Raw genomic sequence first — 13,015 nt, forward strand, 5'->3', positions numbered from 1 at the left:
GGAGGCTAGACGGCACAAAAAAAAAACCATTGCGGTCTGTGTGGCTTGAACACACGACCTTCAGATAATTTGATGATTGAAGTTGAGACTTCAGTCTGACGCTCTCCCAGCTGAGCTAAGACCGCTGAATGGCAGATTCTTAGACTAATGGGCAGTCATAGATGTAGAGATTGGGGGGAGATGGCAGTTGGTCTGAGTATACTCCGTACATGGATGCTGGATGCTTTATCTCTAGACTAACACTTGATCAACTGCATATAATACTGATTATCCAATGCAGCTAGCTATTCAATAGTCAATCGCACAAGCTTCGAATATGGTCATCCTCAAGACGAAAAATTGGGCAATTTCATGGGTTACCTGCCGACAATTTAGTAGGGACAAGAAAAAGAGGTGGGATCCAGGCGACTCTCCGTCTACAGGCTTAATCCTGCGTCAACTGTTAGCAATGCAATAAGTCAATCCCACGCTTAATATTCCAAGTAGAAATAGCTATATCTCATGTTAGATTACTTACGAGTCAACTGGTGGACTAGTACATGATGTTGACGGCGCATTCTGGTGATCAATATTTCATGCTCTCTTTTTTTACATCTCTTCAACGAAAAGATGGGTTGTAAGCACAAAACAGCGAGAATGCCGCTTGCTTTTGAATATGGAGAGTGTTAGAAAAGATTCTATGCTGACTACGAACTTGCCGGCTGGCAAACGGCTGTCGTCTGGAAGAAAAAGGACGGCAATGGAACAACTCCTCGGTGCGTGGTTTCGGGGGAATGGACTTAATCCTTCTCCGGGATCGCAGCTTAATCAATCGCGTCACGTTTCGACGTGTGAAGCATCGTCCGCGTCCTTTTTCCTTTCAACATCTACACGCTCTTTATCTAGTTTGTTTCAACAGTTCCCTCATACAACATACTGGCAAATAAGATCAGCGGGAGACATAAGGGGCTCAAATGTAGAGTTCCGATGATACATTCCAGAATCTGCCTGATAATTTTAACCCATCTCATCTATTAAAATTTCATAATTCATTTTCGAGCAAGTCCAGTTTTCTAAATTCATTTACGTTATTCCCCCTTTTCGTATCGCGGTTTCAGCGAACCCCTATTTACAATGTTTTATTCCCATGAGAGTATGTTATCCAGAGCATGTCTCTACTTCTAAATTCCAGAAACGCTAATAACTACTCATAGTTTTAAGCAGTACCCAGTATGGGGTTGCTACTATTTGGTACGGATATATATCTACATTAAGCTCCCTCGCGAGATGGCCGTTTCCACTAACTGCTATTTCACTCTTTTAGGCTGGTGGCCACGGTAGGCAAAGGAAACCAGAAGAGACTGACTAAGAAGGCGATCCAAGAAGTCAACGTTCCAAAGGCTTGCGAGAAAATACTGGATCCAGGAGCTCCTCTTGCTCTCCGTCTCCAAGGCAATCTACTCTATGGTGTTTCACGTGTTTTCGAGCAGCAGTGTGCCTATGTTCTCACGGACGCTGAAAAGACCCAGTCTGACATGGTGACATTTTTTCGCATCATTCAAACAAGTGAAACTGATCCGCGAGCCGGAAAGTCCAAGTAAGTTGGCAGAATGCTGCATGCCGACAAGTTGATAAATAATAGCTAATCTCTGTTCATAGGCGTCAGAACATTGTTTTACAAGATGACCCTGCTTTTGATCCTTTCACCTCACTTCCAAACTTGAACCTGCTGCAATGGGACAAAGATTTTGTGCTATTTCCAAGCCAGGGTTCCTCAAGCAAGTTCTCCCAAATGACACCGCTCGCAACAGCTGGTAGCCAAGGTAGTTTCTCGCCACGCCACCGCTCTGCATTGATCAATCTTGAGCTTCCACCTTCTTCACAATCAGCTGCAAGCTGCCGCCTTCCCTCAGATTTTGGTAGACTCAGTCCTTTGTTTGGCAAATCAATTCACCATCCTGACAGCATGACTGAGTTCCAACCGCTTGCTGACGATGAATTTCCATCCATCTCGGGAATCGGCTTTGAATTCGACGCAGAGGGAAATCTCGTTAGCATTCTTGATCAAGAGCCTGAGCCTGAGCCTGAACTGCCTCCTCTTCCTGCCGCGACAAATGCTACAAGCAGTCTTGGATTACAGCAAGTGATGAAAGACGATCAAGTTCTCATTTTGGGCGAGGAAGAAAATTTACTCGACTTTGGGGACCAACTATTGCAGGTTACAAATGATGTTCCACCAAATGCTTCGATTCAACAGCCTTCGGTGGCCCAGCTACAGGCCGCAGAACAAACAGAGGCAGGCACTAATCGAGTATCTGCCAAGATGGCTAGATCGAGGCGGATCAACCCACATGCTATGTTGGATGAAAGAATCCAAATTTCCAGCCGAGAACTCAGAGATTGGACTGAAAACTACGTTTCGAATGCCGAATCCCTCCGCCAACAACAGCGAAAGACCATCACTACTCTTGGGCAAGCGAGGAGGAATGCAATGGCACTCCTCTATGACTACGGTGTCGCTCGTGTCGGAGCATATCATCAAGCGGAAGGTCTAATGCATCCACTGGCAGCTGATTTTTCCGGCATCTCGTTAAAGGCACGCCTCCAAGGAAAAGAGCCAGATGAAATCGAGCAACTCGAACCTATAAAGAGAGGCCGTCGACGGAAGTCAGATGAAGCTTTTGAAGACGAACATGGCGCAGACCAACGAAATGCAAAGCAACGAGTTATTGAAGAAGTCGAGCTTGGTCGAGGCGGTAATTACGATGAAGCACATATCATGTTTGATGATAACTCGGTTCCTGAGATAGGAATGGATGCGCCGCCGCCAATGGAAGATCATCATTCTTCCTCAATGATGCCATGGAGTCGACCTGGCTCGGCTGTCCCAGGATCTTCCGTCCGAGGCAGTGCCCAGAAGCCAAAGACTGCCCCCAGCCCTCTACTCGGCCGTGGAAGTGCTCTGAATACCATCGATCGCCATAGTGATCCTGCCGAGCCGCTCTTTGGAATGGACGACTTTGGTTCTCACGACTCGTCTTTCCAACTGAGTGGCCCTATTGGTCCTCTGGACTATGATCGAGACAATGCCACTCAATTTTCGACTCAAGGCCTTGATGTTACTAGTCAAGATTTCCTGGGTTATGTAGCAGAGCAAGCTGCAAAAAAAGGGGTCGTCTACGGCCGAGACAAAAAACATCGTCGGTGGATTGAGTTTGAGGAGCTAGCCGAACCAACTACTCATCCTAGAGCCGTTGCCGCTCAAGCGTTTCTACATGTGCTATCGCTGGCGTCGAAGAACGTAATCTCAGTCCACCAAGAAGGCGTGGCAACCATGCAGCCTTTCGGGGCTCTTCACATTGGAATAAACGCCTCTGTCAACGAAATGTTTGACACGCAGATGGAGTCGGAAGATGAGCTTGCTTAAAATTTTCAGAGCGGGTGTAATTACATGTCATGGTGGTTTTTTTTTTTTTTTTTTTTTTTTTTTCGATCCTCGATTTACGGACGCATCAAATATTCTAATTTGCATGGCGTATCTATGATTTTCGAGATTTACTGGGAAAGATTCTTTCCTCTTCTTCTTTTTCTTCATCATCATCTGGAACGGGGCGTTAGGAAACAAGGGTATCTAATTTTCACACTGGGACATCTGGAGGCAAGTCAGTTGAGCGACTGGACGCAACTAATATTTCGAGTTTCATCTTTTCTTCTGCCATGAATTTCGGAGCATTTGGGACAAATACGGGAATACGGACGTCTTAGTGTAGATTGATTTAGTTAAGATGCGAACGTTAATGATGGCAATTGGACTGGGTTAACAAAGGATGATTTAATCAAAGGCACTGCAAAATGGCAGTTTCCACCGCGTCACGATAGCTACTAGGATGGTTCATGGACACAAAATAGTATATTAACGCCAGTTATTCTATTTAATCATCAAATTCATCTTCAGCATCTGCTCCCTCCCGATCTGTGAATACCAGATACTCTGCACGTTCCTCATCAGTAGCATTTAGGTTAATCATCTCCCAAGCGCTCTTAACAGAATCCAGTACAGAATCATTGAACGCAAGATCCAAGGGCAGCAGAGAGAATTCGGCTGTTTGCCCATCAATTTCCACAGATGGAGCATCAACCCCAGTTTGTTCATAATACAACTGGTATAGTACCTTGGGGGACTCTTCGCTACTCTGCGAAAGAGAGGTGAGAAGAGATGAGAGGGCTTTCTCAAGATGCGTTTGGGCATTTGGGCTTGTGAGAGAGCTTAGATACAGTACACCTGATGAGATAGAATGTTAGCAAAACTATCGCATTTTCATATTCCAAAAGTAGAAAATAAGATGCCAAATATGGAAGTGTTTATCAGGTTGTCAGAGGAAATTATCGTCAATGTAATTCCGCAGTTATAAAGTATTCGTTTTTCGTTTTTTCATCATAACACGGAGGGGTGGAAAGAAAAGAAATTTGGGGTAAATGAAAGAAAACTTACATTGTCCAGTAGGGCATTCGCCCGCATCACTCGAATGAACTAGGGCGTAGATGGGATACTCAGAAGAGGCTCCATCTTCGCCAAGGGTGGTGCCAGCAGGGATTGCAACCACAGCAACCGCTGGCACCGGAGCACCTTCGGTCACCGTCTCAAAGATTGACGGTAGGCCTGAGTTGACAATCGCTGTCAGCCTGCTAAGACGGCGGCTTTCACCTGCCGGCTTGCCCAGGGCCCTAACTATAGCCTTTGACTTGACAGTCATATCGTTGGTCAGAACGACATTGAACTCCTCGGGCGTTTCAGCGGCGGCGGAGATTTTCTGAACGTCTTTGATGCCAACGCCAAGCATATAAACGGCGCCACCAACAGCACCAGCTCGGCAGCCCACTTGGGCAACTTCAGAAAGGCCTCCCCATTTGGGGTAAACAGCTGCAAAGCCAGGGCCAAACACTCCCATGGATGTGAGATGGCGATGGATAGCAACGAGGCCAGCTTCTGTTGAAATCTTGCCATCAAGACCCAAGGTCAGAGTAATGATGTATGCCTGCAGATCGGCGTCGAGCTTGAACTCCGTCGCCAGGAAACTCGCCAGCGAGTCACTTGCATGAGGCTTCCACACATCAGCCTGCGGCTCAGAGTCGTAGTCCAGCACAAACTTGAGGAACTTCATAAGCCCACGCTTCGCCTTTGCCGAAATAGTCGTATTGGTAAATACATCTTCTCGGGTCGAGGGTATGCGACTCAGGCTATGGGTAGACGACGACTCTGAAGTCTTGGGCTGGAGTATGTAAAAAGACCCCACGGCAAGGAACTCAAGCTGGCGGAACGCTTTCGACGACACCAGCTTCGAAAGAAGCTCCGAGCGCGTATGGATCAGCTGCGGTGCCAGCGCGAGGCTGTAGGCCCTAGACGACGATAGGCTTTCGGCACCACCGGGTCGAGTGGCCTGCGCGGCTGCAAACACGCCATCGCCTTGAGCAGACTGGTGGTTCGCGGCCCATTCATCCACCTCCTGCAGGCTCAGGACGGCTTCCGCCTCGCCGTAGTACTCGTTGGGGTCAACGTGGAGGATGTTCTTGCCAGATCGCGACAGCGCACTTTCATGGGAGAGAGAGAAGGCTGGTCAGTCAGTCTTTTGAAGGGGCAGCAGCCAAGCCGATGGAATCCGAAGCTTACAGGGCGAAGAGGGATTGCTGGAGCCCCGTGCCGCTGATCACTACATCCCACTGTGTGTCTGAGAGGGATTCCATGGTTCGGTTCAAAAATGGACGGAGGGAGGGAAAAAAGACGAGAGCAGGAAAAGAAAAAAAGAAAAAAGTGTTTAAAAGCGTTTAGCTAGAGGGTTCAAGCTCAAGCGAAGTGGAGATGAATCTTGCTAGTGAGGTTTGGCATATGAAGCTGTAGCAGCAATAAGTGCTAGCACCAGTGGTCTGTATTAGCTAAGGCAGATGGCCCGTGCTTTTTCATCGTCTAACTTCCAAGCAGCTCCAATTTCTGAGCTTTTTTTCTTCTTCTTTTTCTCTCCATAGTTTCACCGCCCGTCGAATTTTTACCGTTATGTCTTTGATACTTTATGTATGTGGCATCGCGATCTCATTTGACTTAAGCGGTAGAGAGAGTCGTCGGCCGGTATCTACTGCCCTAGAATAAAGTCTGAAAGGGTGGTTCGAATGGTTGATACATGCTCACTTGAAAAATTGTGTTTGATGTAATGTGACTTGTTTCCGGAGTTATCTGGCCTCATATGCAGAGCTTGCACACGGCGCTATTAATATGATCTGGCTATGTAAAACTCGGAGAGCAAAATAGCTCCCAGTATCTGGACAAAGTTGGTATTATGCTATTCTAGATTTTACTGGCTGCCAGTTATTGCTGATGCAAAGTCCTCCCATCGCTTACTTGCCCAATCCAAGAATTCCTTCGATGTAAGCAGTTTTGCCGTCATGACTGTGCCTCCATGCTTCGAGATGGACAAGATCTTTCTTGAACCTCCTGTGCAGTCAATGACAATTGTGACTGTCTCGTCGCATAATGATTCCTCCAAAGTATCTGGATCGGCCAGCAGCCAGAACTTGCCATCCGCAGGCTGGTCTTTCGTCTCCTTGCCGGTGAAAATGACGGCTGTGCAAGAAATAGGCATGCTTTCCACAGCGAGAGGCTTGGGATTTTTCCTAGAGCATAGAATCATCTCTCTGTCTGGGTCATAGCGAGCCTGTGGCAGCTTTGTATCGCGTAAAGCAGCTACTGTTGCTGCCCATGCCGCGTCAAACGGGTTGCCATCGAAAGAGATGAAGAAAAGGTCGATGTATAGCACCCAGTATGCTACCACGTATTTTTCTCCTTCTTTTTCCTCACTTTCTTGAGCTCCTTCTTCCTCATCTGCGAATGACGCTTCAGCCGGTCGATTGTGCCATATCCGCAAGTCTTCTGCTCGTAGGAGCTTGGAGCTGTGTAGAAGAGTGTAAATTTTGGTGCTCAAGGTTTGGGCGAGAGTTGTGGGTGGGCCACCAGGCAAGAATTGCGGCGCAGAACCTGTGGCAAGTTCAATATTGGGGACCAATAAGTCGTAATCGGCCAATTCTGTCTGTGTATTGGATGCGCGGTAGTTGGGGATATGGTCTGTCAGGATAGTTTCGGCCCGGATTCCGCAAATGACTGTGGTGTCTCCTGTCCGGACCAAAGCACTTCCGTGGGCATGTGACAAGCTAGACAAATTCACTGTAGGTTTTCGGACCTCGAAAGGAGCACGGCCATTGCTTCGCGCAGGAGGAATGGAGTCGTCGGATGGTTCGAGGTTTGCGAGGAGATACGGATGAGGTGAGAGCTTGGCAAAGGTAGAGCGTGATAGGCCCACCTCTGGTGCCATGATGATTCGAGAATTTTCCGCGTGCTAGAAGGGTATACGAAAGACGTTTTCACAGGTAATGCCGTCAGAGAAACGAATGTTCGGAATTTGTTTGGAGTTGTGTTCTGCGCTCCAATATCCAAAAAGGCGTCTGGAAAAGAAAACTTGGCTATCAGCCTTGCGGAGTGTGGAGAACTGGATTATCTGCAGCCAATGAAATCGCCGTGGGGTCACAAGGCTGAGCATGGGCTACCATGACAGGATGTTGATCCTCATCGCCAGGACAGGAGATGGCTTGGGAATTCGGAGTTTGAAAGAATAAGATCCTGATCGATCGATGCCGTTGCTGCCGGATTGCCTCGTATATATGCAGCGTGTGGTTCGATCAATCATGAATTGCTACTCATCCCAAGACGAATCGGCCGTGTTGTCTGCATAAAAGCTGCTCAGGAACAAAGTTTTGGATTCCGACTTTCGCTACACGTGATCTGGCTGCAACGCTGCAACCCAGTTCTCAAGAATCTTCTACAGAGTACCTACGGAGTATGCATATGTGCATATGCCTAGCACTAAGGTACTTACGTATAGTACTACAGTACCTTGAATGTGGTATTCTTGAAGTGCTACGATAGCAGCATCTGCAAGGAGCAGCTGCAGCTACTCCGTACACGAACCCACCGCCAGAAATTGGGAACCATCCTCCCTATTGCAGCAAGCCGGCGCTTGATAATAAATGCCACGATGGGATGATTCTCGCGGAACAGCAAGGCAATCAGGGGAAAAAAAGTTCCCGAACGATGCACGATATCGATGTCCAGCAACGGGCGGCAGCGGCAGCGGCAACAGCAATTAGGCAACCCTGCGAGAGACGCCATGCCATGCAAACAGCCAGCCAGCCAGATACTACGCCAAGAAAGCATGCTCTCTGCACATAGCATGTACTGCTGGCTGTTTGTTCCTGACAAAGAGCTCATTATGAGGAAGATTGGCGGCCATCTTCCCTGTCCCCGCACCCCCGTTTGCTGAGTCCGCTGCCGTCCCTCTAAGCTGAGCAGCGAATCATACGCCCCAGTTTGCCGCCCGTGTCCAAGACAGGCCCCCTCCAACCGAGTGCCGCCCGTCGAATCACAGTGCAGAGCGCATGTAGCTCGCTGAGGTCGTCACCAACAGCCCTCGGCCGCCGTTTTTTACTTGTTCAAACGGTCCTCGATTTGCAGCTGTCCGAGCTCGTGAGTGGCTCAATCGCCAACTCGGAGCTCCCCCCTCATTTCAATCATTTGAGGGCTAATTCCCTAATCGGGAGCGAAGGGACTTTGATGTTGGTGACTACAAGTTCGTGGCTGTTTTTGCTCCACTGCCTTTGCTTGGCAGTTGGCAGGCAAGGAGGATGCGGTATCCTGGCGGCAGAGGATGATCTGAGCTTCTAGCCAGCACTGTGTTCTCTGAAATGTCTCGGGGCCTAGTCATTTCTTCGTCAAATCGGGGTCGTCAATGATATCCATGGGCTGTCGTCAGCAAAATCGGAGACCAAATGCAGCTCGACTTTGGACGACTTTGGACGAAGAATCTGCCATGAATCGATCCCCGGTTAGCTTCCGCCCGTGCTTGTGCAGTGTGCAGCCGAATCCTTGCTCAAGCATCAATCGTCTGCCGAGAAGAGGCCAACCGCCCCCACCAGTCGTTCGCCAGTCCCGCTGATTGCTACTGCGTCGCAGCAGCAGTACCTGTCTTTGCCTGACTTGGGGCACCCCATGTCTGTATTCCGGAGCTATGCCCGTGGACTGACCTGCATGCCGCCGCGTTCATCACCTTGCCTGTCACACTGGGCCGCGCCAATTTGCCCACCTCGGCGTGGTCACCCCCGGATGCACAAAGTCAGCCACCAAGCGACCAATCTCGCGACCTGCCCAGCCGCTGGGGTCGATGTGCTTCCCGTTAATCTCTGCAGCTTTTCCATCTCCTCCTTGGCCGGACTGTCCGATTGATTGATTCGAGCTGTCACAGTCGTTGCATCGTTCCATTCCCCGCTCACATGGCAATATCGTACATCACCAACGCCTGATGCCCGTTCGTATCTGATCCGCCGCTTGTCGCCCGCCTTTTCCATGGTCATTACTGCTTGTGGTAATCCATCGTTAATGAGATCCACCGACTTAAAAACCCTTGTATCACTTGCTCCATGCCGAGTGCAGGGAGCTAGGAAGCTGTAGGAGTGATGTCTGTGCTTTATATCCTCACGAGCCGCCACATTTTAGCCCCCCACTGCTCATCAGTTGTTGATCAATCTTCACAATCCCGCTGCTGAAGCTCTTTCGCTTACTGCTGGCGTTGCTCATTTCGAGAAGTCTGGAACTCCTCGGTATGACTGCAGAGCGCGCTGCTGCTTGATTGCCACTCGTTTACGGCTGCAAGTCCGTCCTGATCGCTGATCGGTGGCTGTAAGCGCCCAGGCGGCTGTAATGCAATAAAAGCATTCGTTGTCCTTGGCCCAGCTTGAAACCGCAAGCATTCCCATTACTTGCGTCCCACCCAGGCGCGGAGTAATACTACCACCGCGTCCTACTCCAACTCCCTGCGCCGCATCACCACCTTTGCTACGGCGCAGCTGAAGCGACCCAGCTGGCCATAATGGCACCCCAGGTGCAGGAACTCACCACCCAAGCCACGCGAAGCGTTTCCGATGTTGTCAAGCGGATACTGATTCCCTTGACTCCTACCAGCCCGCCGGGTCTCGTCCAAGCGAATACCGTCGATCCTTGGGCCAAGGCCGGCAAATATGCTCTCGGATGGACCTATTTCGCGGCCGCGCTCTCGGGCTGTGTATTCTTGGTTCGCGTGTGGCACTATTGGCAGGACAAGATTCGGCAAGCCATTTACAAACAACAAGTAGAAGCTCACTATCGAGACACTTACAATGTTGACGCCGAGTTTGTCATGTCTGCGATTCGCTCTGGCACAGCCGAAGAGTTCTTCACCGAGGGTAACCATATAGGCGAGAAGAAGTTTCGTCCGAAGGCGCATTTCTCTTCCATTGGGTTTGTAAACGATACTCTGGCCTTGTTTCGATGGATCTTTTATCGATCTATTCCGGATATTGTCATCGGAAAGTTCCGCTTTACCTTCTCGTCGCTTGCGGTTCTGACGGCAACATTCATCGCCTTTGCTTTCGTCACCCTTTATACCTTTTTGCAGCAGCCACTCTACTGGGAGAGCATTCGATTTGGCGCGCCGCCTGTGGCGATCAGAGCTGGCATGCTCTCCGTGGCGTTGACTCCATGGATTGTCGCAACGAGCATGAAGTCCAACTTATTGACCCTGTTCCTTGGCATTGGGCCAGAGCGGTTGAATGTATTTCACCGATGGCTTAGCTACATTGCTTTATTTCTGGCCCTGGTTCACATGATCCCTTTCTACATTCAACCTGTGTGGGACGATAACGGTATGTCCGTTTGGGCTTCGACTTTCCCACCTGGTAGCGGCATTATATACGGCACCGGTATTGCCTGCATAGTGCCATTGATTTGGCTATGTGTGACCTCGTTCCCTTGGATCCGGAGAGTCGCCTACGAATTGTTTGTCATGTGCCACGTTCCAGTCGGCATTCTCTACGTTGGCGTGTTGTTCTGGCACACCAAAAATCGCCTGATGACCTGGGACTATCTCTATGTGACTGTGGCCATCTGGGGAGCTTGTAATATCGCGCGACTCTTCAAAATGAACTGGACCAAGCCAGGACGATTGTCTTTCATGGTCGGTGATGAGGCTGCCATTACCCTAATGGCTGAGAACGCTATTAAAGTCACTATACCTACTCAGATGCGATGGAAGCCCGGCCAGTACGTTTATCTTCGTATGCCTGGTATTTCGTTCTTCGATAACCATCCTTTCACAATTTCATCTCTCTGCAGTGAGGATTTCCCTTCCGAGTATGGAGAGAACTACCGAGATTGTATTCTCCTTTTCAAAGCCTATGGCGGCTTTACTCGGAAGGTCTTGGAAACTGCAATCGAAAAGGGCCCGTTCCATACATACCGGGCGTTTTTAGATGGTCCATATGGCGGCATGACGCGTGATCTGGCTGCTTTTGATACCTGTATTCTGATTGCTGGCGGAAGTGGCATTACTTCACTGATATCACAGCTTCTCTACCTGGTGAAGCGAATGCGTGATGGCAAGGCCATCAGCAGAAAAGTTGTAGTCGTTTGGGCTATGAAAAAATTGGAAGACATGGACTGGTTTCGAGAGGAGCTGCGCATCTGCCGTGAATCTGCGCCTCCCGAGAGCGTAAGCTGCAAGTTCTTTGTCACTGGAGCAGTTCGGAATCGACCAGGGCAGCAAATGACTGCCCCCATCAACGGAGGAGCTAGCCGAGCTTTGACTCACAAGCTCCACGATAAACTTGATGGCTTTGTCGCAGGCATTGCTTCAAAGCGAAATTCGGCTTTTATTCAGGCTGAGGCGCAGGGTGATCCGGAACGGGAGCGCGAACTTCGCGCTGAGAATGAGGATCGCATCACTGCGCTTCCACAACAACAGTTCTTGCAGCCTCATCAGTATCCACCTCCACCTAACCTCCCTTCTGAAACGTCGACGATAAATCAAACCGTTGCATCTGAAGATGGTTTCGATCATAAGCTCAATGAAAATGGTTATCCTGAGGACAAAAAGCCACAGGACCCGGCGCAGGAAATCCAACCTATCCCAGCTCATCCTATCCCAGTCCCGGAGCTCGCGCATTTATACAATTCTAATATTCCCGTCGGAGCCAGCGAGCGTCCCGTATCTACCTTTGGCCCACCGGCTGGGTTTGACTTTGGATTCCCGCAAACTCCCACCGAGTTCCAAAAGAACCTTATGAGATCTGCGTTTCCTATGCCACACCAAACCGAGGACGGTTGGACCATTGAGTACGGTCGGCCTGAACTGGGGTACATGCTCAAACAATGGGCCACAGGTGGACCAGAGGGCAGAGGCATCCTTGGCCGAAGGACCGCCGTCTTCGTCTGTGGCCCTCCGGGAATGAGAGTCGGTGTGGCTAATTCGGTGGCGAAACTTCAAGCGGAAATTTGGGGCGACGATGAGCTAGAAGAAATATTTTTGCATACAGAGAATTACGCTCTATAGAGTCAGCTTCCTCTTATGTGTATTTGTAGATACAAGGATGATTGGGGTGGAGGATTATGACTGATGTATATTTTTCTTTGAAGTTATGATAGGCTACAGAGCCACTGAGATACCACTTGTACATAGCAGCAAACACATATTTTCATTTTTGTTCCTAATTGAGTATATTAATCCTCTCATATCTATCTTCTCTCTCCTTCTTGTATATGTCAATGGTCATAGAAGCTGATGTCATTGGAGGTAGCGTAATATGGACATATAATAAAGGACAGCGGCTGGTCGGTAATAGTAGCACAATTATAGTGAGACGCCGCGATCGCTAAATATGTTTCCTTTGGCTCCTATATGCTCAGATAGCTTCTACATCTTACATTTGAATGAAATGTTAGGTCTCTTTTGAAGCAGAAGTCTCTTTACAAAACATTTTCTCACTCGTGTCCATCCGCACGCCTACCTACCCTATTCTAATAGCTAAAGCGGATATCTTAAAAAATGCAGTTCTTGAATATCTTTGCCGCCCTCGCTGCTCTGATGGCTCCTGTCTTGACTGGGCCAAGTCCGGGTGCCCAACAGAC

The 13,015-nt window shown here is 49.2% G+C and overlaps 4 protein-coding genes and 1 non-coding gene across 5 annotated transcripts; 2 read left to right on the forward strand and 3 right to left on the reverse strand.

The window, feature by feature from the left end:
- Positions 1-30: 30 nt before the first annotated feature.
- Positions 31-125, reverse strand: TrAFT101_009935. Its single transcript has one exon. It is a non-coding gene; the product is annotated as a tRNA-Phe (tRNA).
- Positions 126-1,113: 988 nt separating this feature from the next.
- Positions 1,114-3,614, forward strand: TrAFT101_009936 (uncharacterized protein; the record flags this gene model as incomplete). The annotated part of the gene is made up of 5 exons (XM_066128802.1): positions 1,114-1,132; positions 1,194-1,230; positions 1,304-1,576; positions 1,639-3,384; positions 3,533-3,614. The coding sequence occupies 5 exons, from the start codon at positions 1,114-1,116 to the stop codon at positions 3,612-3,614; spliced, it is 2,157 nt and encodes a 718-aa protein (XP_065984926.1).
- A 260-nt stretch (positions 3,615-3,874) lies between these two features.
- On the reverse strand, positions 3,875-5,841 carry TrAFT101_009937 (uncharacterized protein). Its single transcript, XM_066128803.1, has 3 exons — positions 5,648-5,841; positions 4,472-5,568; positions 3,875-4,261 (listed from the first exon to the last, which is right to left on the reverse strand). Exons 1-3 carry the CDS (start codon positions 5,719-5,721, stop codon positions 3,912-3,914), a joined length of 1,521 nt encoding a protein of 506 aa, XP_065984927.1. The 5' UTR covers positions 5,722-5,841; the 3' UTR covers positions 3,875-3,911.
- Positions 5,842-6,177: 336 nt separating this feature from the next.
- Positions 6,178-7,828, reverse strand: TrAFT101_009938 (uncharacterized protein). The gene has a single exon (XM_024908050.2). It carries the CDS (start codon positions 7,335-7,337, stop codon positions 6,324-6,326), a length of 1,014 nt encoding a protein of 337 aa, XP_024761130.1. The 5' UTR covers positions 7,338-7,828; the 3' UTR covers positions 6,178-6,323.
- Positions 7,829-9,375: 1,547 nt separating this feature from the next.
- On the forward strand, positions 9,376-12,718 carry TrAFT101_009939 (uncharacterized protein). The gene has a single exon (XM_024908049.2). It carries the CDS (start codon positions 9,945-9,947, stop codon positions 12,438-12,440), a length of 2,496 nt encoding a protein of 831 aa, XP_024761129.1. The 5' UTR covers positions 9,376-9,944; the 3' UTR covers positions 12,441-12,718.
- Positions 12,719-13,015: the final 297 nt, after the last annotated feature.

This window comes from Trichoderma asperellum, chromosome 6 (assembly GCF_020647865.1).
Source record: "Trichoderma asperellum chromosome 6, complete sequence".
Taxonomy (NCBI): Eukaryota; Fungi; Ascomycota; class Sordariomycetes; order Hypocreales; family Hypocreaceae; genus Trichoderma; species Trichoderma asperellum.